Raw genomic sequence first — 22183 nt, forward strand, 5'->3', positions numbered from 1 at the left:
CCTAAACTCTGGAATTCATTACCATTGTCTGTGAGGATGGCCCGAACTCTGTCTGCTTTTAAAACTAGTCTTAAAACATATTTTTATTCTTTGGCATATTTGTAATGTACAACTCTTTGTACAGTACCCTTTTATTGTTGTTTGTTTTATGACCCTTTATGTACAGCACTTTGGTCAACTACTGTTGTTTCTGAATGTGCTCTAGAAATAAAATAAAATAAACTTGAAACTTCTTAAGATTCATCAGTAAGGAGGAAGAAGAGGAGGAGGATGCCAAGCAAGAGAAACAAAAAAGGACAAAGCGTGCTACTTTCTGTCAGGACTTTTGTATTTAAAATTAAAAAGTTCATTTAAAAAATAATAAATGAATAAGAAGTATTGTAAATCTGTTTTGAATTAAGTTGCTTTCCAAATAAAGGTTTCAGAGTCAGTGATATCCAGATGTTTTTTTTTATTGTACTTACCCTGTAACATCATGAAAAAAATGGGTAACAAGCACTTTAATTTACAGCCTGCAATATCATACTTACACTCAGTACACTTACATGGACAATAATATTCCGATATCAACATGATTAAGACAATACTCTGATTAAGAAACTACCATGTAAACAACTATTTTTGATTATCTTATTCTGGCTAGTCATACTCGAAGTAAACACAAATCAAATTAAGACAGGTGGAGTATTCCTATTTTAGTCGCATTATCGGAGTGCTTTATATACATGTACACACCTTAATCACACTATTAATGTTGCGTGGGAGTTTTCGTCGCATTTTGAGACAGGACACAAAATACACACACCGCAGTGGTCAACAGTTTGACGGCAAACATGAGAGCAAACTTCAAGCAAGAAGACACAAATCAAATTCCTCTCATCTCATATCCAGTACCTTCGAGTTTGTCGTGGTGGCATGAATGAAATGTTGCCGAATGAAAGTACAGAGGAGGACTGTCACTAGAGAATTGTATCCGCCATCGTCTATTTGCAAGTATTGCATGACAAATGATATTGCACATATAGCATGTATATACGGTACCATAACGAGTAATTTTTAAAAAAGCCAAAGAGATGAGGATAAGACTGCTCAACATATCACTTTACAGACAAGAGAAGAAAACATGTATTACAGTAACATTAGAAGTATTATGCAGGAAGTATGTTGCTGTGGGTGAGAAGTGATACCGAGAGGACAAGAGGAACTTGCCAAATATGGAGGTGTATTTGTGCTTTAAAAGGCAGCTCTGCACACCAAGCAAGTCACTGATTCCAGCAGAGCTGCTTCAGAAACACTTGCTTTCTCCAGCCTCTCTCTCCTCGAGTCTCCAATCAAAATGAGCAAGATCATTGTTTTTAGCAAAGAGGCCTTTGAGGGCAGAACAGCTGAATTCAAGAACGATGTCCGCAACTTAGAAGAAAAGGGCTTCAACGACGTCATCTGCTCCATAAAAGTCATTGGCGTACCATGGGTAGCGTATTATGACAAGAATTTTGCTGGAAAGCCAGCGGGTGTTTGAGGAAGGAGAGTACTCTACCCTTGATGACAAAGGCCAGTTTTCTTCCCTCAAGATGGTCACAGATGACCTGGACAACCCTGAAATCCAGCTGTTCCAGCACCCAAACTATCAAGGAAGAAGCGTGACCCTACGCAAAGAAACCAATCTTCACGACATTGCTTTCAGTGATTTAGTTTCTTCCCACAAAGTGAAAGGTGGTGTCTGGGTGCTATACGAGCACAAGAGTCGTCAGGGTTCCCAGCTTATTACTTTCCCTGGCGATGAAGTTCCCAGCTATGTGCCACTCTCCTTCAACAATGTGGCCAGCCATGTGCGCCCCTTGCTGCCGAAGCCATAGACAGCATCATTCAACTTACGCTTTCTGCAGCTGAATATGAACTGGAATCCTTTTTGGAAAGAACGAGGCAGGTGGTGGGGAATGACTGATCTTGACCAGAAACTTGATTTGACTCTTGATGTGACAGCAATTAGTCTGAAGAAACTTCATGCAATCAGACTCAACCTTATCATTTGAGTATATCTGTGTAAAGACATACTGTACATGTTAACTTGGCAAATGTTATATAACAAGGATGAATTTTATTAGAAAGAATTTTTAGCTTGTCATCTGTAGCGATCAGTATCAGTAAACATATGCAATAAAATGAAATTTTTGAAATGTTACAGATCTACTACATATCCAATTGTATTTGAATGTATTTCCCCTGTTTGATGAGAGTAAAATATTGAAAAGGATTTTGGATTTATATTATGCTGAGAAAGAGAAAATGAATGCTGTTTTATTCTGTCAACTCAGAAAATAAAGACTCTTAAATATTGAAATGCTCCTTGTTTCTTTAATTTTCTTTTTTTTTTTTACATTTACAATTTTCATTGATCAGATGCTTTTATCCAAAGTAACTTACGTTTGAGGAATACACGTGTTTCATCTCAAGAGGCAGATCACAACAATTTTCCTTTACAACTTTCTGAAAAGAGTCAGAACATTCCCAAATAATAGAACAAAGTGCACAAAACTCTTTGTGTAAGTACTTTTACCCCAAATAAACAATAGTAGTGGCTTTTGATGCTTTCTGAATGAATAACAAAACACAATAACATTATTAAAGATACATTCTCATAAGTCTCTCACACTTGTAAGATCAGAAATATTTGCAGTCCCTAGTGAAAAATAAATATGCTAAAATGTATTTGAAATACATTTATTTTTATCTAAGTATACTACAGATATATTTACATATTTATGTACTTAATATAAATACCACGCAATTGTACTTTTGGTATACTAAATTGGTACACTTAAAGTTTGTTAAATTGGAATTAATTTTTTACTTGATGTACTTTAGTTATCCGGAAATAATGCTGAGGTCCAACTAAAGATATACTTAATGATATTTGATTGTGCTAGAGTGAAACTATTGCAAGTATACTTTAGGTACACATTAAATATCTTGCATTTAAACACTGATTGTCAGAGTCCTTGTCTGTCGTCTCTGTTCAGTGTTTCTTTGTTTGTCTTGTGCCTGAGCACATGGCTTAGTCTTTGTTTGTGTTAGCCATGTGCTCCCCTTGTCTCACCTCCTTGTTTCCCTTTACCACATCCCATTGTTAAGTCCTTGGCTGCCTCCGAAAACCCAGGCGCTGACTTGTTGCCTCGCTGCCCTATCAGGGAATAGCTTTGCAGGCAGCATTTGTGCATGATGGTACCTCACGAAAGTGATTTTGGAGGCAGCAAAATGGTTTAATAATCTACACCAAAATAGCACAAAGCTTTGATGATAACTAAGCAAATATTTAATTACTACAATAGTGATTTCTCACTAGAAATGACATCAAAAGTGGAAAACAATGATCAAAGTAGTACATTTACACATAAACTGACCACTAACTGCAACTTTCATAAGTCCTTGGACCTTGGAATGTGTCCTCTGAAGGCAGCATTTTTAAGTTTTCGGATGCAGCCTGTCTCAGACACGTCAGGCTCCACCATGCACCAATCCCAACGCTCCCAATCACCGGAATACTAATCACCATCACCTGCACATCATTATCACCCTCATCACCACTAGTATAAAGAGCACTCACACCCTGCACTCACTGTCCGGTCTCATTGAGCGATACTTACGTGTATGCTTACCTCAAGGACTTCCCGCTCTCTACTTACCTGTCTCCTGTGCTTCCCGATTTCCCAGTGTGTTCCTCGTCTTCGTGTGAGTGCTCCCACGTCTCCTACGTTCTCCAGCTCCAGCAAGTTCAAAGACTCTTCCATCTGCAATCACAAAAGGACCGTAACTATCACCAGTCATCTCGGCTATTCACCTGTTCACTCCTGCTTTGCCATATCTGCTCACTGGTTCTTAATAAAGACTGCTTACCTGTTTACATCTGTGTCCGACCCCTCTGTATCATAACAGAAGACCGGACCATAACAGCTGAACCAGTATGAGTCAACAGGACCCCTTCCAAGCACTCGTGGATGCGCTACGCCGCACTCTCACCATCAATCCACCAACGCCATCCACAAACACCTCTCCTTCTCCGGCACCTGCAGTCACCACCGTCAACACAGTCCCATCTCCTTCTCCACCTGTTTACGCCAGTCCCATGGCCAAACCAGCGCCCTACTCCGGATAGGCGGAGGACTGCAGCGGTTTCCTGCTGCAGTGTGAACTGGTCCTGGAGATGCAGCCGCACCTGTACCCGAACGACACAGCCAAAATAGCGTTCCTCATTTCTCAACTCAGCGGCAAAGCATTAAAATGGGCTGATTCCATCTGGTCACAACATGGCGCTATAACTCAGTCATATCCAGCCTTTATTTCCCACTTCCGGGAGGTTTTCGGGAAACCCATCACTGACTCGTCTGCTGGTGAGAAACTTTATAATTTAAAACAAGGTTCAATGTCTATTTATGATTATGCTTTGCAATTCAGAACGCTGGCTGCCGTAAGTGGATGGAATGAACAAGCTTTGATTACCACCTACCGCCAAGGATTGGAGCCTCGGGTGCGGCTGCATCTCGCTGCATACGAGGATTCCATCGGCCTAGAGAAATTCATCCAGCTATCCATCCGCTGCGCCACTCGTATGCAAGCGTGTCTACAAGAACACCAGGGCCAGTCATTTACCACCTCACTCCTCTGCCGGTCCGAACCCGTCAGCTCCCCAGAACCAGCCCACGAACCCATGGATATTGAGAATTCTCATCTCACCCCTACTGAGCGACAACGTCGGCTGACCCTGAACCTCTGCCTGTACTGTGGTACGCCGGGGCATGTCATCTCCGCATGCCCCACACGACCACCTCGTCCCATGGTGAGTGCCATTCTTCCTTCAACTCAGAAAATGAAACCACTCACCACTGTTGTCAATCTTACTGCTGCTGATACTTCACTTACAGTGGTGGCGCTCCTTGACTCAGGGTCAGCCGGAAACTTCATCTCCGGCGCCCTCTGCTGGCAACTCAGTCTCAAGACCTCTCCGTCTCCGACTATCTACCAGATCAGCTCCATAACTGGAAAACCGCTCAGCTATGGCGTTATTTTCCTATCAAATGTCGAGAGCGCATTATTGTAGCGCGAAAGTACATTAATATAATGCGCGAGCGCGAATCTCTCTGCTCGCGCGCGGAATATAATGTGCCGAGCGCGAATCTCTCTGCTCGCGCGTGGAAACTGGGCGCGCGCTCTCAGATAGACGCTGCTCTTGTAAGAATTTTCTCTGGGCTCGCTCAGAAAATATGCCTGCACTTAAAACGTGTCCAGTGCAATCGCGAATCTCTCCTCTTCGCTTAAAGTAAGCGTGTATGCGCACAGACTGTGTCCCGTGCGTTCGCGCATGCCTAAGTACTCTTCTCTACGACTTCTTTCTCTTTGCTCTTGGCATAAACACTGTCAAAACGGCAACAACCAATCAGAAATAGGCTTCAACTACTGACCAATGAAAACGCGACATAGTACATGGAATCTTATTGGTTGATATTGAATCGCACATGGAATCAGAATCACTTCGTTCAATCAAGACGAGCCGAGATGGATCCGCCGAATCGACGATCTCAGGTAAACTGTTTTATTTGTTTTGCTGTTAAATATGTCAAATGTATCTTAGAAATGTCTGGGAAGAGGGCGATTGGATTATTTTACATATAAATGACCTAGACTGTCTATCTACACAACCACATTGTTCACACTACAGGTGCCATGCCCATTGAAAGTGAGATTTTTGAGGCAAATGGATTTGAATGCAGATTCCAAAAGGCAAAAATAATATTTTACGTCTGATAATTAACACTTTGTCTCGTGCAATCTCACCAAAACATTAAGTATGTAGCGAGATCATTCATATCTGAACAAAATGCCCCCCTAATTTCGAGATAAGGGGCATAATGCCCCAGAAAAATTATGCTATATCTATTATGGCTGTCACGAATGAAGTGATGTGAAATTAATGAAAAGTGTCATCTGCATTAGATTTTCTTTATCGCGGATTGCAGCGTTGAGTGTTATAACCAATCACGCACTTTCTGTTGAGCTTAATTAATGCAGTTTGGCCAATCAGAGGCATTTTGATACTCACCAAGGAGAACACTGGAGTTGTTTACTAAATGAATTCTGAATGTACTATCACAGTCTTTTTCTTTCTTTCTTTAGCTTTATTTAGCCTCTAAGTTCTTGTTATTGATTATTTAGGGTAATTACATTATCCAAATTTGTGTAAATACATGTACATGAGCATCAAGCAGTCAGTATAAATAAACATAAACGCCATGTCAGATGTAGGTAACACCTTTTGTAGTGTTAAGGTGGCTTTTGTTGATGTTGATTGGTAACATAGTATTGAGATTGATTAAGTACCAGGTTATTTGTATTGGACAAAAAAAAAAAAAAAAAAAACACAGATACAGTGCCTTACAAAGCTAAAACCCTTAATGGAATATAAAGATTGATCTACCAGAATATAAAGATTGATCTACCAGATAAAATGTTATGGTTTAAAAATCTAAAATGTTGTATACTGTATTACTATTCCAGTCCGCCATCATTGATGAAGCAACTCGTCATCTCATAACATTGATAAGTGATCAGATAAGATCAGACAGCCAGCTACAGACAGGGCAGATTCAAACAACTGCTCCGCAGCAGCAGCAGCCCTCACCTGCTCCGCAGCAGCAGCCCTCACCTGCTCAGCAGCAGCAGACACCAGTGCAGAGAGAAATGACCAGGTTATTTATGTTTAGGAAAGATTGTAATTTGTCTTCTAATCTCTAGTTTAGCTAGCATATGAATATGTTTTGTTTAGTTAAATGGTCAGTTGACAACTGATATGTAAGCACTCAATTTATCATGTATAAATTCATATCTGTTAGTCTCTGTTATTAGGCTATTAAAATCACATGATATTATTTAATGAGTAAACTATATACAATGTTTTGAATTTTTCAGATCATTCCCAGGATATTTTTTAAAGGGATCTCAAAAGGGACGAAAAAGGTTTCGATCCCCCTGTAAAGTGGTCAACACCAGCAGCAGGACTCTTTCCATGCAGTTCTATTTAGTAAATAAGAATGTGGAAAAGACACCAAAACCATCAGAGGATTTTACACTTTTCCTTGCTGGAATGGGAAGGCGTACAGTTAAATTATCTGAAGATGCTGACCACTCTGAGGTAAATTAGAAAAGGACATAATTGAGCTTGATCAAAATGAAGGTTTAATTGGACCCACTTTATATTAAGTGGCCTTAACTACTATGTACTTACATTTAAATTAATCATTTGATACAGTGCACTTATTGTGTACATACATGTTTTTACATTGTACTTATATTTTAAAAAGACCTGCATGTAATTACATCTGTATTTAATTTCTGTAATTACATTTATAATTACACTGTTGACCCATCCCTTACATCTTACCCCTACCCTTAAACCTACCCATACCACCAAAGCTTTCCCTAACCTTACCCGTATTCCACCTCAATAGCTGCAAATGTGTTTTGCAATTCAATATGAACCCAATAAGTACGTTGTACTTATTTTTTGATGTAAGTACATAGTAGTTAAGGCCACTTAATATAAAGTTTAATTAAATAAAAAATATAACCGTTTAATTTTAAAATCGATTTTGCTACAGTATTGTTTGCATTCCATTGTGAATTCTATTCAGATTATAGCACATTATCAGGTTCTTAGGGGCGGTTTCCCGGACAGGGTTTAAATTAAACCAGGATAAGCCTTAATCTAGAATAGTTAATTGTGGTTTAAAAAATGGCTTTCTGAAACACAGATTAAGTACAGATTACTAAAACCTGGACTATGAAGTCCAGAATTAAAATAAACTAGATTAATTTAAAACCAACTGTGCTAATCTGAATTAGCATGAGATAGGTTGCCTGTAAAACATGGAATGAACCAAGAAAAGCTTAAATTGCAGGGAACTGAGTAGCAAATCCAAGGAAAACAATTGCAGCAAAAAAGACTCCAATATAAAAACATAACTAAACAAGAGACATTTATTTTAAAGCATGCAAAATACTCCAGCTGTGAAAAAAATAAATGCATGGAAATCTGTTTGTAATTAATTATTTTAAATAGAATAATTCTATATATATATATAATAATCATATGATTATTAAGGCTTTTGTTTTGTCCTTTACATAGCAACAAACTAAACATAACTATTTTCACGTGATGATCAGTGTTGGCAGTCTAGAAATGATACTGGTTTGATCTAAAGGACTATCATATAGTAGTTGCTTCATTATATAAAAAAGGCAATGCTTGTTAGCAGGTCCTCAACCCAAGCACAAGCTCTACACTTCACCACAACGGTAATCTCCAAAAAACACTAACATAACAAAAACATTTACATAATTGAACATTAAATAGTAAGAAGTCTCTCCATATTCTCATCTTTCTAAAAACTGCATAAAATAACACTTTTTCAACATTTACTCTCCCACTTCAGCTGGTGGGAAGCATGATGGGAAGTGAAAGTCCTGTTTGATTGGGTTACTTGACTGAAACATTATTTCAAAATGAAAACATCAAGTGAGTTCTAGTAACCATTTCAAGTCAATTTAAAATGAAGCAATAACATTTGAACCAAAAACAATGCTGTTAAATCAACCTCCAGGAAATTAGCTAGCTTATTAAACTCTGGACTAGACTAAGACCAGGACTATTTTAAACCATAATTTAAAGGGCCATTTTATTTTAGGACTAGGCTTAATCTCTGTCCGGGAAACCGCCACTTATTGTATGCAGATAAATTTTAGTATATTAAAAAGTTTTAAAGTTGTAATGTACTGAAAGTACTGTTAACATTCTATTAATTTTTAACATTTGTGTTCAGTATGTCTGCTTTTGAAATAAATGTAGGAGTATTACTGAATGTTTTGGTTACCCAGAAATCTGTTTTTGTGCAGATAACAAGGCAACTGATGGAACACTATCCAAAACTTATGAAACTCACTGGAGGATGGCTCCTGTACAAGGCTCTTGGTAATTAAGATTAGAATAAATATATTCTAAATTCTAAATTGTATTCTAAATTTATAAATGTGAAAAAATTACAACATGTTATTGTGTGACAACGAGTAAGAACCTCAGTAGTATATAGTTGGATTTGTTGTCTTTAAAGGTGGGTCAGGACAGCGAAAACTGATGATTGTCCCACCAGAAGCTGATGGCTATAATGGCCAGTATTTAAAATCATCAAGTGGAGGTGGAAAGATTACCATGTTTATAGTTCCTCTTCAAGAGGAGCTAGATACAATGCCTCTTCCTTCAGATGCCGAAGAATTTCAGAAAATGCCAAAAGCAACCTGCCAAAACTGCAGCTTGTCCATGCCCCTACAGATCTTGGCTATGCATGTTAAGTCATGCAGTACTATTGAATTGTCCACCGAGGATGATACCACTAGTTCTGGAAGGGTAATTACATTTTTAGGAAAACTTTAACCTCACTGTAACATTTAAATGTTCTTTAATGGAAAATGTTGTCATGTTTTTTGAAAGGTGATTATATGTCTTATATTTTCATTGTAGTCTTCTCCTCTTCCTGTATTCAATGGATCAGCATTACCAAAACCCATTTCAGAAGGTGGCAGCAGCACTAGTAAAGCAAGCTCCGAGGTATCAAATTAACAATAGCATTTACCACAAAATTGTACTACCCAACACTAATTCTAATTTGTTTGGTTTTTTGTGATATTTAGTGGTGGATAAATTAACTTGCTGATGACTCTCTTAATACATATGTTTTCATTGCAGTCTTTTCCTGTACCCACTACTGCTGGATTGTCCTCGGCAGAAGCCAGCACTAGCACTAATAAATTAAATTCCGAGGTATCAAATTAACAATAAAGCTTTTAGCAATATATAGTACTACCTAACACTGATTATATGTTTAATGTATTTATTTTCATGATATTTAGTGGTGGATTGATTGACTTGCTGATGACTCTCTTAATACATATGTTTTCATTGCAGTCTTTTTCTGTACCCACTACTGCTGGATTGTCCTCAGCAGAAGCCAGCACTAGCACTAATAAATCAAACAATGAGGTATCAAATGAACAATACTGCCAGACCACTACCCTGCATATAGAGTTCTTTATTCATTAAAGCTGAAGTGTGTGATTATTTGTACCACTGTATGAACATACAAACAAACTCAAACTCATTTGTTGTGTGTAGATGGACAGGTCACTTAAAATAAATATAGCAATAATAATATTTATTTAGCATTAAAGAGACAATGTGTACAGTTAGCAAAGAAATCAGCTAATGAATTTCATATTTATAGTATCTACATATGACAATGTGAGTATGAGTTTTTTAACATCGAAAATAATATGCATTTTAGCTTTAAGTGATATATATAAAAATTTTTTAGTGGTAATTTGTTTTATTGGCTGATTGTATTATTGTGTTTTTAGGCTGCCTGTCCACTGTGTCTAAATAATTTTCCAATGGATTATTTAGAAATTCATGCCAGCTTTTGTGGTGAAAGGTAACTTAATTCAAGAATTGCAAAAAAAATTTCCTAACAAAATGGATTTAATTAATTTAGTGGTCAGTATTTTTAATTTGTTGTTTTATTCTGTTGCATGCAGTTTGGAGAATTCCCAAGCACCGATTTCTGATCTGGAAGATGTTTTTGAACCATTTGGCTGTAAAATCGAAAGGTATGACTATATTTTTTTAAATTTTAACTTAGATATACAATTTTACATTTATTACAGAAGTTAATAGTATTAAATATTTTAGCTGTATTTTTCTTGTCTTACCTAGCCTTGAAGATGTTCTCAAAACCATCAGTGCAGCCGTAATTACAGAAGGGCATAGATTTGACATCACCGTATCGAGACAAAACATGCTGGAGAGGGGCCTTGTGCAGTGGCAGAGGCAAAAAAAGTCATCTCCCATTAACAAACTGAAAGTTGCCTTTATAGGTGAAGCTGGAGTAGACACTGGGGCACTGAGCAAGGAATTTCTGACAGGCATGATTGCATAACATGAATAAAAATATATTGTAGATCAGGGTTTTTCCAAATATTCCTGGAGTTTCCCGATCACTGCATGTTTTTAAAGTTTCTCTATTTTTGACACATCTGAAGTTATGCGTTAAAAATTAGTAGAACTATGATCTGAAGCAGAGCTGGGTTTCAAATGGGAATGGCTGGTGCTGTACATGTGATAAACTTTTACAAGTCATGCAGAATTGTTACAATAACCATTTTCTCATTTAAGAAATGATCGGAGGCATTGAAGGGCGTTTTTTTGAGGGGGGAGCACCAAAGTATTCTCTGTCTGATCTGGACAAAGGTCATTTCAAGTATGTATTTTGATACTTTATAAGACAATAAATTTAATCTCACCTTCTGTTATTAAATGTTTACTATGTGAAAAAAACTAAAGAAAAATTATTTTGCTTATTCAGGACTATAGGAGAAATAATGGCGGTCAGCTTGGCCCAGGGTGGCCCAGCCCCAAACTTCCTTGCACATTGGTGCTATAAGGTCCTGTGTAGTGGCTCTCTAGAGTTTGCACACCTAGAAAAAAATGATCTGGGAAATGGGCACTATCGTGATCTTACAGCACAGGTATTTTTATTTAGATGATTATGATAGACCGTTTTTTGATGAAGACCTTTAAATATATGCACAATTATTTCAGGTTGAATCAGCTACAGAAAGCTCAATTACAGAGCTCACAGAAGACATTTTGAGCTGTGGGTATCTCGGCGTAGTCAGCTTAGAGAAGAAGGATGAAATTATCCGGTATGTAGGAATTGTTTAAGAATATTAATTTGAGTGAGGTTTGGCAGAATTAAATTCATTTGTGTGCATAACTTTGTCTCTCACAATGCTATTTTTCCAGAGCTATTATCCTACATGCCACTCTTAAGTTGATCCCTATGCTGCAAGAGATCAGGAAGGGTTTGCAGCTTTATGGCCTTGGTGGTCTTATGGAAAAACACCCAGAAATTTGTCAGCCTCTGTTTGTTCCTGGGACAGAAACGGCAGTAAGTACATTAGTAGTAGTAGTAGTAGTAGTAGTACCACATAGATGTGGCTTTTGTGGTTCACAATCATAGTGCCACCAACTGGCTTCAGGAATTGTGGCACTGGAGTTTTAGCCCATCATTGCTGCTTGCCACTGTATTTATTATTATTATTATTATTATTATTATTAGGACATGCAGAAACCATCAATATTTGTAGGCTAATTTCCTTGCAATTGTAAAACTGCCTTATTATACTTTCATAACATTTTTTATTTATCTATTTTGTATCTGATCAACTAACTTGGGGTGGGTTAGTGACAGAATTTACACAGTGCAGCTTCTAATAGTTTTAAAACTATAAGGGAGCACAAACACATGCCAGGAGACCAGATGTGAACTGTGTATAGATCAGTGTTTCTCAGCAGTCCTCTGGAGCCACTGCTCTGCACATTTTGTATGTATCCCTTATTTAACACATCTGATTCAGATCATCAGCTTGTTAGGAGAGAGTTCCATGAACTGAACTGTGTCAAATAAGAGAAACATACAAAATGTGCAGTGTGTCCTGAGGACAAGTTGAGAGCCACTGCTCTAGATCAGTGGTTCCCAAACCAGTCCTGGAGGACCCCCAGCACTGCACATTTTGGATGTCTCTCTCATCTAACACACCTGATTCAACTTATCAGCTCATTAGTAGAGACTACAAGACCTGAGGTAGGTGTGTTAGATAAGGGCAACATACAAAATGTGCAGTGCTGGGGGTCCTTCAGAACAGGTTTGGGAACCACTGCTCTAGATAAGACTAGGCTTTAATTTGAAAATTTTTCTTCATTGTTTTTCAACATTTACTTAACAGGTTGTGGATGCAGATTTCGTCATTTCCATTTGCCAGGCAGAGTTCAGTGAAAAGGGCTCATACAGAGAACAGGTCGAGGTTGCCATGATGAACCATCTGCAAGACCTTCTTCAGGAACAGGAGCAAAGTAAAAACACTAAAACTACAAGTCTTAAAAGTGAATGTAAAATTCACACTAAAATAGTGATTTACTTACCTTCACATCATTCTAAACTTGCATGGCTTAGAACACAATGTGCAGATTAATGCTGCTCTTATCAATACAATGAATTCTGACAACGGGCTTGCAAGTATCATAAAAACAATTCTGCACCACATTCCTTATTAAACTACAATCTAAGTCTTCCTCTTTATGTGAGAATTTAAATTACTTTAGGAAAATACTGCACAAGAGGCATTCTTCACTGTCATTATATAAAACAAACTTTTCTTTAAAGTAAAAACAGGTTTTAAAAGATGAGTAAATAATGACAGATTTTTTATTTAGCTATCCCTTTAACTCAGGGGTGAGGAACATTGATCCTAGAGGGCTGTTGTAATGCAGAGTTTAGCTCCAACCGTAATTAAACACACCTGAAGCTAATCAAGGTCTTCAGGATTACTGAAGTTACAGACAGGTGAGTTGTTTTTTCAGGGTTGGGCCTAAACTCTGCAGGACAGTGGCCCTCCAGGATCAATGTTCACCACCCCTGCTTTAACTGAACAGGGATGCGTTTCCCAAAAGCACAGTTAGACAATTATGGTCACAAGTTTCGCTGATTTGTTGGCTTCGGGAAATGCACCCCAGTTTGTTGTTACTCGCCACCTGTTCAGGATGTTTCCCTTTCTTCGGTAGTGGGATGTTTGGTTGCTTTCAGCACTTCCATGACTATGTATAGTAAAGCAGTATGGAAGATGGAATTGATGGACTGATGTTTATTAAAGACAAAATCTGCCATCAAGTTTAATAATTACTCATTTGCAATTTGTTTTTCAGATGACAGTACTTCTGGTGTGGGTACTCTCCCCATGACTCCAAAGACCTTCCTTCAGTGGGTGACAGGACAGGGACACATTCCTATTCTGTCTCAAGAGAAGGCACATTTCAAAATCACAGTGCAATTCAACCATAACTGTGATGCAGAATATAATGAGCATAGGATATGTTATCCAACTGTGGCAGCATGCAGCAATACAATTATGCTACCTGTTAAACACATGTCAAAGTATGAAGACTTCAAAACTGTGTTGATGGAGGGTTTCTTTCTTGGCCAGGAATTTCTGAAGGTTTAGCTGCACAAGATTTTCAGTTTAACATGGAAATGTATTAAGTTTAGAAACGATGGACACAATTTCTTTGCCAGGAATTTATTGCTTGTATGACAGTGTATTACAGTTTCAAGTTGATAAAAATGTTAGTATAAAGAGTTTAAGCTGTCATATGGTAAGCATTCCACAAACACTGTTCAGCACCACATACTTCTTTGTGACAATCACTACAGTTTTAGTTTAGGGTGAACACCCTAAAAGAGAGTGATATTGAATCTTACAATAAGTTCACTGTATTTGAATTTTTTTTTTTTTCTTATGTTCAATAAAGTCTATTTGGAAAATACATGTTTCCATCTCAAGTAGATATGAACAAGCAAAGGACAATAGATTAAGCGTATTCATAATTTGTCAGTGAAAAATATCAAAGCACTGAATATAGATGTCTCTACCATTCGAGTGTGATGTCACTGTAGGGTCAACAGCAGCTTGGAGGCTTCTCATTTCTTGTTCATTTAGAGGGGGGAGGAGTTCTGGAACCACAACTCCAAATGCTGTTAATGGTTCCTCATGGAAAATGGCACTTTCCCAGTCCATGTCACAGTCCTCTACATCCTAGGGAAATGTAATCAATTAAAATTCTTAGTCAAATAAGCAACCTCTAAGAAACATTATTTGTGTTAGAGAAATAAAACTCATTCATACCTCTAAATTTTCAAGCTCACTGATGCTATTTTGCATAAGTCCCACCTCCCACAACTGATGTGGGGTCATATTTCCCTCAGTGCGGAGAGGGTGATGGTTCCAGCCCTCAGCAAATGTCTGCAAGTCTTTGCGGAGACGGGGAAGAAACACAAACTGGGCAAGGAAAATGTGTAGTGTGTTTGAGATGTCCAGCAAGCCATCTTCTTCAAGACCATGGAGGGTATCGTAATATGTGGTAGTCACCGCTGTCCACACATCACGCCAGAGCCGTTCGATTCTGTAACAGGAAGAATGATTACTATGTGATTCTTAAGAACACAAATGGAGCTAAATATTATGTAAAATAGCTTGAAATGTCTAATCATGACTATAATTTAAAAAAAAAAGGGTATTCTACATTTAAATATAGCATGGCTTCAGAAAATAAACAAATTTAACGAATCATCTTATCCTACAACCTGCATTTTCTTACTTTACCTTTGGTTATGTACGCTTTTCCCAGAAATGAAACTTGCTCTGTCTGTTCCCCTTACAGTGAACATGAAGCGTGCAATGTCGAGGTTCTCAACTCCTTGATCACCTCTAACCCTTTGCAATAATGTAAAAGATTAGTCAATCGGTTTAACAGTTTAGCCAATAAGTTAATTTTTCATTCATGTTGTTCCAAACCTGCATGACTTACTTTCTTCTATGTAACACGTAAGGAAATGTTAGTCTCAGTATTGTGTTAGTCTCTCAGTATGATAGCCCAGGTAAAAAAAAAACATTTCTATAATGTACTTAAAGTGCTCTATTTACTAAAAATTCTTCTTTAGTACTTCTTAAGATAATCTTAAGAACATCTAAGTGTACTCACCTGTGCTATTTTGAGACACCATTAAATATGAACTTAAATGTGCTTTTATACTATATCTGTATTTAAAAATATATTTAGTTACCACTTGTAGCACACTATGGGTTCAAATGTACTATAATGTACAATATAAAAAAAAAATACAGTTTTACTAGCAATTACCTTGAAGGCACACCATTCTTCTCAATGGATTGTAAAAAGAAGGTAAAGGCAGTTGATGCCTTGTTGTTGTTAGCTGCATCCAAGTACATTATCTAAAGAGAGCAAATCCATAACATAATGTTTACTTGGAATGGACAGTAGATATCACAACAAAATATGTAATGACAGTATTATTATAAACATACAAACACATCTTATTACCTTTCTGGAGAAACCGTCAATGCCCCCAAATATGACAATGTTGTATCTAGTTGGAAGAAAACAAATTTTATTAATTATTTCTATTGCAGTCTCATGTACAATTGTACAAAAATGTTAGAAACCTACCTTATCAGTTTGTGGTTGGTATCCACATGCACTAGACTGAGAGGGGCCCTGACAGAGTATTTTCTCCTCACTACACAGCCTAGCTGTGTCATGCGGGAAAAAATCCCAACTGCATCTACTCTGTGCATAGATGCCCTCAGTCTGCTCCACTGTATCTTGTAACCTAAAGATCTCAACCTTCCCATCATCAATCTATAGCCCACATGAGGCATTTGAGACTTGATGTTGGTCACTAACATATCAAGCTCTTGGTCACCTATTGTACTATAGGAGTCTGACACAGACAGTCCAAACTCTCTCATCCTACGGAAAACTGTACTTTCACTAACTCCTAACAGTTTGGCTATGCAAGGGACGGGCAGCTGAATGTCTAGCAAGGACTTAATCTTCTCATTTTCAACTGTGAATTTAGGTCGTCCCATAACTCCTGCGACTGCCTCCACCTCAATTTGAAGCGTTTCATTTGTTTCATTTTCAACCTGCTCTCTCACCAAAATACAGAGGTCTCTAAGGGCATTTACAATGCATTCTGGGATAACAAGTTCTTCTAATGCATCAATGAGTATTAGTTCATGTGTGCAAATGAAATGTAGATAATCAAGGTTGAGGCCTGAGGCAGAATGGTTAACAATATACTGCAGCTTATTCAGTAATCTGTCCAAGACTAGTCGTCTAAGCAAGATCTGTAGGGGGAAAAAAGTAGACTAGTCATTATAAAATCTATAGCAGATGTTAGACATTTAATATAACAGTTATAAATTGTATTTCTTACAACGAATAACAAAATTCCAGAACTACTAGTAATTGTCAGGTTTAAAGACACTATAATGACCAGGGCTGGGTTTCCCGATGACGTGGTCTATTAGCGTGCTACAAAGACTTTTAAATGAAGATATACCTTTTCTAGACATGTTCCCCGAACTATAGGCCTACCTTATTGTTGCTTAAAGGGATAGTTCCCCCAAAAATGAAAATTCTTTCATAATTTACTCCCACTCAAGTACTTTCAAACAAGTATGAATTTCTTTGATCTGCTGAACACAAAGAAATATATTTGGAAAGAATGTCAGTAACTAAATAGAATGTCCCACCGCCACCACCATTTACTACTAGTAGAATAGAAAAAAAATAGATATCTGTGTATGAAATATGACAAGCGTTGAGCGCGTCTGTCTCTGGTTTAGTGCAAAAGCACATTTGAATTTAACAGTGAATCTTTGCATTTATTCTTTGCCATAATCCTAATTGAACACTGGGTGTATTACAGTTTCAGAATTATATTCGTATAGACTGTCAACAGTGATAAGGTATAGCTAAGAGTGGTCTAGACCAACCTTACTTACGAATGACTTACAGAAGACTTACACAGAATCACACACACACGCACACACTGATGCCCTGATGTTATATGCACACAATCATATATGTATCAAAAACAGCAAGTACAAACAACACACCCACAAACACACACAGACATATACACACATATTCCCATTCACCCCTGCAAACAACAAAAATAATAAAACAAGTTTTTTGAGAATTCATCTTATCATCTTACATTTTCTCTACATTCTTATAGCATTGCTCTTTGTTACAGTATGTGTTCTTTTCAAAATATTCAATGCTATGGTTCACATATTGTGTTTGAACTCTAGCTCATAAGAAATGTATGGTTAAAATATGACAATTTTTTTTGTTGCTTGAGCCCTGGTGTCCATTGTAGTGGACATGAAAAAAATCTAATAAAAAATGAGTTTGCACAAATATATTTTTTAGACTCATTTATACATTAAAGAAGAACAAATATCAAGTGGATATTTTTTTTTTTTTTTTTTTTTTGCTCAGTGGCACATAATTCAGGTCTGAAGGGGTTAAGGTATAATTTAAAAACGACGTAGAGTTAAGAAGGTTTCGGGAAATCCAGCCCTGTAACATTACCTTTTAGATAACTTTAGAGTCTGGAGTACTAATGTTTACAATACAGATTGTGCAGATAGACAGTCTAAGTCATTTATATGTAAAATAATCCAATCGCCCTCTTCCCAGACATTTCTAAGATACATTTGACATATTTAACAGCAAAACAAATAAAACAGTTTACCTGAGATCGTCGATTCGGCGGATCCATCTCGGCTCGTCTTGATTGAACGAAGTGATTCTGATTCCATGTGCGATTCAATATCAACCAATAAGATTCCATGTACTATGTCGCGTTTTCATTGGTCAGTAGTTGAAGCCTATTTCTGATTGGTTGTTGCCGTTTTGACAGTGTTTATGCCAAGAGCAAAGAGAAAGAAGTCGTAGAGAAGAGTACTTAGGCATGCGCGAACGCACGGGACACAGTCTGTGCGCATACACGCTTACTTTAAGCGAAGAGGAGAGATTCGCGATTGCACTGGACACGTTTTAAGTGCAGGCATATTTTCTGAGCGAGCCCAGAGAAAATTCTTACAAGAGCAGCGTCTATCTGAGAGCGCGCGCCCAGTTCCCGCGCGCGAGCAGAGAGATTCGCGCTCGGCACATTATATTCCGTGCACGAGCAGAGAGATTCGCGCTCGCGCATTATATTAATGTACTTTCGCGCTACAATAATGCGCTCTCGACATTTGATAGGAAAATAACGCCATACTCAGCCATAAGCATGTCCGCCGTGTGGTAGGACCCATCAAATTGCAAGTCGGACTTCTTCACATTGAAGACATTCATCTGCTGGTTCTGGAGAATTCCACCGCTGACGTGGTTCTAGGGCGTCCCTGGTTGGAGCAGCATAACCCCACCATCTCCTGGAAGACTGGCGAAATCCTGAAGTGGGGCGAATCCTGTTTCTCACTCTGTATCTCTGAACTTTCCATTCCACAAACTCCTACCAAAGAACTCCCAATCTGTGCAACTTCCATCGGAAGTCCAGTTAAGAAATGCTCCATCGATATCCCTGAGTGTTACGCCCCCTTCAGTGATGTCTTCTGCCCCCAGAGAGCCTCTAAGCTGCCTCCACACCGGCCATGGGACTGTGTCATCGATCTGCTTCCGGGTGAACCAGTGCCTAAGCGTAAGATCTACACTCTGTCCATCCCGGAGGAGAAGGCCATGGGGGAGTGTATCAAGGAGGCCCTCGATCAAGGTTATATTCATCCATCAACGTCCCCTGCTGCATCAAGCTTTTTCTTCGTGGCGAAGAAGGACGGAGGCTTGAGGCCCTGTATTGATTACCGCTCTCTCAACAAGATCACTGTTAAGTTCCGTTATCCCCTTCCTCTCGTCCCGGCGGCCCTGGAACATCTCCGTGGTGCCACTGTGTTCACGAAGCTGGACCTCCGCAGCGCGTATAACCTCATCCGGATACGCGAGGGGGACGAGTGGAAGACTGCCTTCATCACGCCCACCGGCCACTACAAGTACCTCATCATGCCGTATGGTCTGGTCATCGCCCCCTCCGTATTCCAGGATTTCATCCATGAGGTGCTCCGAGAGTTCCTCAACCGGTTCGTATTGGTGTACATCGATGACATCCTCATATACTCCTGGAGCCTGGCCAAACATCGCCAACACGTTGCGGAGGTCCTCACCCGTCTTCGACAGTTCCATCTCTTCCTGAAAGCCGAGAAATGCTCCTTCCATCAACCATCTGTACATTTCCTTGGATATGTCATCGACCACAGTGGCATCCGGATGGACGAGAGGAAGGTGGAGTCTATCACCAACTGGCCAGAACCCACCTCCATCAAAGAACTCCAAAGATTTCTGGGATTTGCACATTTTTACCGACGTTTCATCAAGAATTACAGCTCCATTACTCATCCTCTCACAAGCCTCCTACGCCATCAGCCCAAGTCTCTGTCCTGGACTCCAGCTGCCACCAATGCTTTCAACCTCCTAAAGGAAGCCTCCACCACCGCTCCCCTCCTCGTTCACCCCGATCCAGAGCTGCCCTTCATCGTGGAGGTGGACGCCTCCACCACCGGAGTGGGAGCGGTGCTTTCCCAGCAGCAGGGGACCCCAAGCAAACTCCATCCATGTGCCTTCTTCTCCCGCAAGCTCAACCCGGTGGAAGTCAACTACAACATCGGTGACAGAGAGCTTCTTGCCGTGAAGCTAGCCTTGGAAGAGTGGAGGCATTGGTTGGAGGGAGCTAAACATCCTTTCCTGGTGCTAACTGATCATAAGAACCTAGAATATCTCTGTGCTGCTAAGAGACTAAACCCAAGACACGCCCGCTGGGCCATGTTCTTCTCCCGCTTTCACTTTACCATTTCCTACCTCCCAGGGTCAAAGAATGTGAAAGCCAACACTCTCTCCCGTCTCCATGCTCCTGAAGAAAGATCTGAAGAATCTGAACCGATCATTCCAAGTTCCCTCATTGTATGTCCCATCACGTGGTCAGAAGAGACCATTCCCTCCTCCAATGCCTCCACGAACCCTCCGCCGGGTTGCCCGCCAGGCTTGCTATTCATCACCCGGTCACGACGCACTCCAACCATTCACTCAGCCCACACGTCACTTGGCACTGGTCACCCGGGGGTCAATGGAACCCTCTCGTTGCTAAAAGAACGCTTCTGGTGGCCAAACATGGCGGCAGACGTCAGAAGGTACGTGCAGGGCTGCAGGGAGTGCGCCATCTCCAAAAGCTCACGTCATCTACCATCCGGCAAGCTCCTTCCTCTGCCCGTTCAAATTGACCCTGGTCACACCTAGGAGTGGATTTCATCACCGACCTCCCAGCATCTGATGGGCACACTTGCATCCTGGTTATCATCGATCGTTTCTCAAGTCATGTCATCTAATCCCTCTGAAAGGACTAACCACTGCCATGGAAACGGCTGAACTGTTATTCAACCATGTGTTCCGGTACTTCGGGATTCCTGAGGATATTGTGTCCGATAGAGGACCACAGTTCATTTCTCGTGTCTGGAAGGCCTTCCACTCGCTCCTAGGTGTGGCCGTCAGTTTAACATCTGGATACCACCCACAGTCGAACGGGCAGACGGAAAGGAAAATCCAGGAGATCGGCCGCTTCCTCTGTACCTTCTGTCATGACCACCAGAACTCTTGGAACCAGTACTTGGGTTGGGCCGAGTACGCACAGAACTCCCTACGACAGCCGACTACAGGACTCACTACATTCCAGTGCGTACTCGGATACCAACCCCCACTGTTCCCCTGGAATGGGGAACCCTCCAACGTACCAGCTGTGGATTACTGGTTCCGAGAGAGCGAGAGGGTCTGGGACTCAGCACACCACCAGCTGCAACGAGCCCTGCGCAGACGCAGACTGACAGCCGACCTTCGCCGTTCCGATACTCCAGTTTACCAGCCCGGACAGAAGGTTTAGCTGTCAACGAGGGACATCAGACTGTGTCTGCCCTGCAGGAAGCTGAGTCCCAGGTTCATTGGCCCATTTCCCATCATCAAGCAGATCAACCCGGTCACCTACCAGCTCCAACTCCCACCAGGTTACCGCATTCACCCCACATTCCATGTTTCATTGCTTAAGCCTCACCACCCTTCTGTCTCCACCTCCACAGGGCCTGACGTGGCAGCCGCCGAACCCCCCCTTCCACTCATCCTGGAGGACGGCGCAGCATACGAGGTACACGAGATCTTGGACTCCCAACGCCGTGGTGGTCAACTGGAGTACCTCGTGGACTGGGAAGGCTATGGCCCTGAAGAACGCTCCTGGGTCCCGAGAAATGACATCCTAGACCCCAACTTACTTCAAGACTTCCATAGTAACCACCCTGACAGACCTGCCCCGCGTGGAAGAGGACGACCACCACGACGCCGGGGTCCTCTGCCCTCAGGAGCGGGCCGTGGAGGGGGGGGTACTGTCACAGACACGTCAGGCTCCACCATGCACCAATCCCAACGCTCCCAATCACCGGAATACTAATCACCGTCACCTGCACATCATTATCACAAAAGGACCGTAACTATCACCAGTCATCTCGGCTATTCACCTGTTCACTCCTGCTTCGCCATATCTCCTCACTGGTTCTTTGTATCATA

At 40.2% G+C, this 22183-nt stretch overlaps 3 protein-coding genes across 4 annotated transcripts in view; 2 read left to right on the forward strand and 1 right to left on the reverse strand.

The window, feature by feature from the left end:
• The window catches only part of LOC125246308 (tripartite motif-containing protein 16-like), a 398598-nt gene that overhangs the window by 334472 nt on the left and 41943 nt on the right, over nucleotides 1-22183 (forward strand). The gene's annotated exons all lie outside the window — the stretch shown is intronic.
• LOC125246316 lies at nucleotides 5193-14371 on the forward strand. Of its 2 annotated transcripts, XM_048157269.1 has the most exons (11): nucleotides 5193-5577; nucleotides 6961-7183; nucleotides 8944-9019; nucleotides 9159-9451; nucleotides 9566-9652; nucleotides 9791-9865; nucleotides 10010-10084; nucleotides 10459-10532; nucleotides 10636-10707; nucleotides 10814-11802; nucleotides 11903-11936. In XM_048157269.1, the coding sequence occupies exons 2-10, from the start codon at nucleotides 7058-7060 to the stop codon at nucleotides 11034-11036; spliced, it is 1101 nt and encodes a 366-aa protein (XP_048013226.1). In that variant the 5' UTR covers nucleotides 5193-5577; nucleotides 6961-7057; the 3' UTR covers nucleotides 11037-11802; nucleotides 11903-11936. The 2 variants fall into 2 exon arrangements, with proteins under 2 accessions (XP_048013226.1, XP_048013227.1); XM_048157270.1 differs by lacking the exons at nucleotides 5193-5577; nucleotides 6961-7183; nucleotides 8944-9019; ... (4 more) ...; nucleotides 10459-10532; nucleotides 10636-10707 and adding exons at nucleotides 12886-13012; nucleotides 13862-14371 and having other exon boundaries at nucleotides 11065-11357; nucleotides 11463-11625; nucleotides 11699-11802; nucleotides 11903-12047.
• On the reverse strand, nucleotides 14413-18392 carry LOC125246301. Its single transcript, XM_048157250.1, has 7 exons — nucleotides 18282-18392; nucleotides 16181-16863; nucleotides 16055-16100; nucleotides 15854-15945; nucleotides 15316-15426; nucleotides 14839-15115; nucleotides 14413-14748 (listed from the first exon to the last, which is right to left on the reverse strand). The coding sequence occupies exons 1-7, from the start codon at nucleotides 18378-18380 to the stop codon at nucleotides 14545-14547; spliced, it is 1512 nt and encodes a 503-aa protein (XP_048013207.1). The 5' UTR covers nucleotides 18381-18392; the 3' UTR covers nucleotides 14413-14544.

The sequence above is a fragment of the Megalobrama amblycephala genome, linkage group LG14, assembly GCF_018812025.1.
Source record: "Megalobrama amblycephala isolate DHTTF-2021 linkage group LG14, ASM1881202v1, whole genome shotgun sequence".
Taxonomy (NCBI): Eukaryota; Metazoa; Chordata; class Actinopteri; order Cypriniformes; family Xenocyprididae; genus Megalobrama; species Megalobrama amblycephala.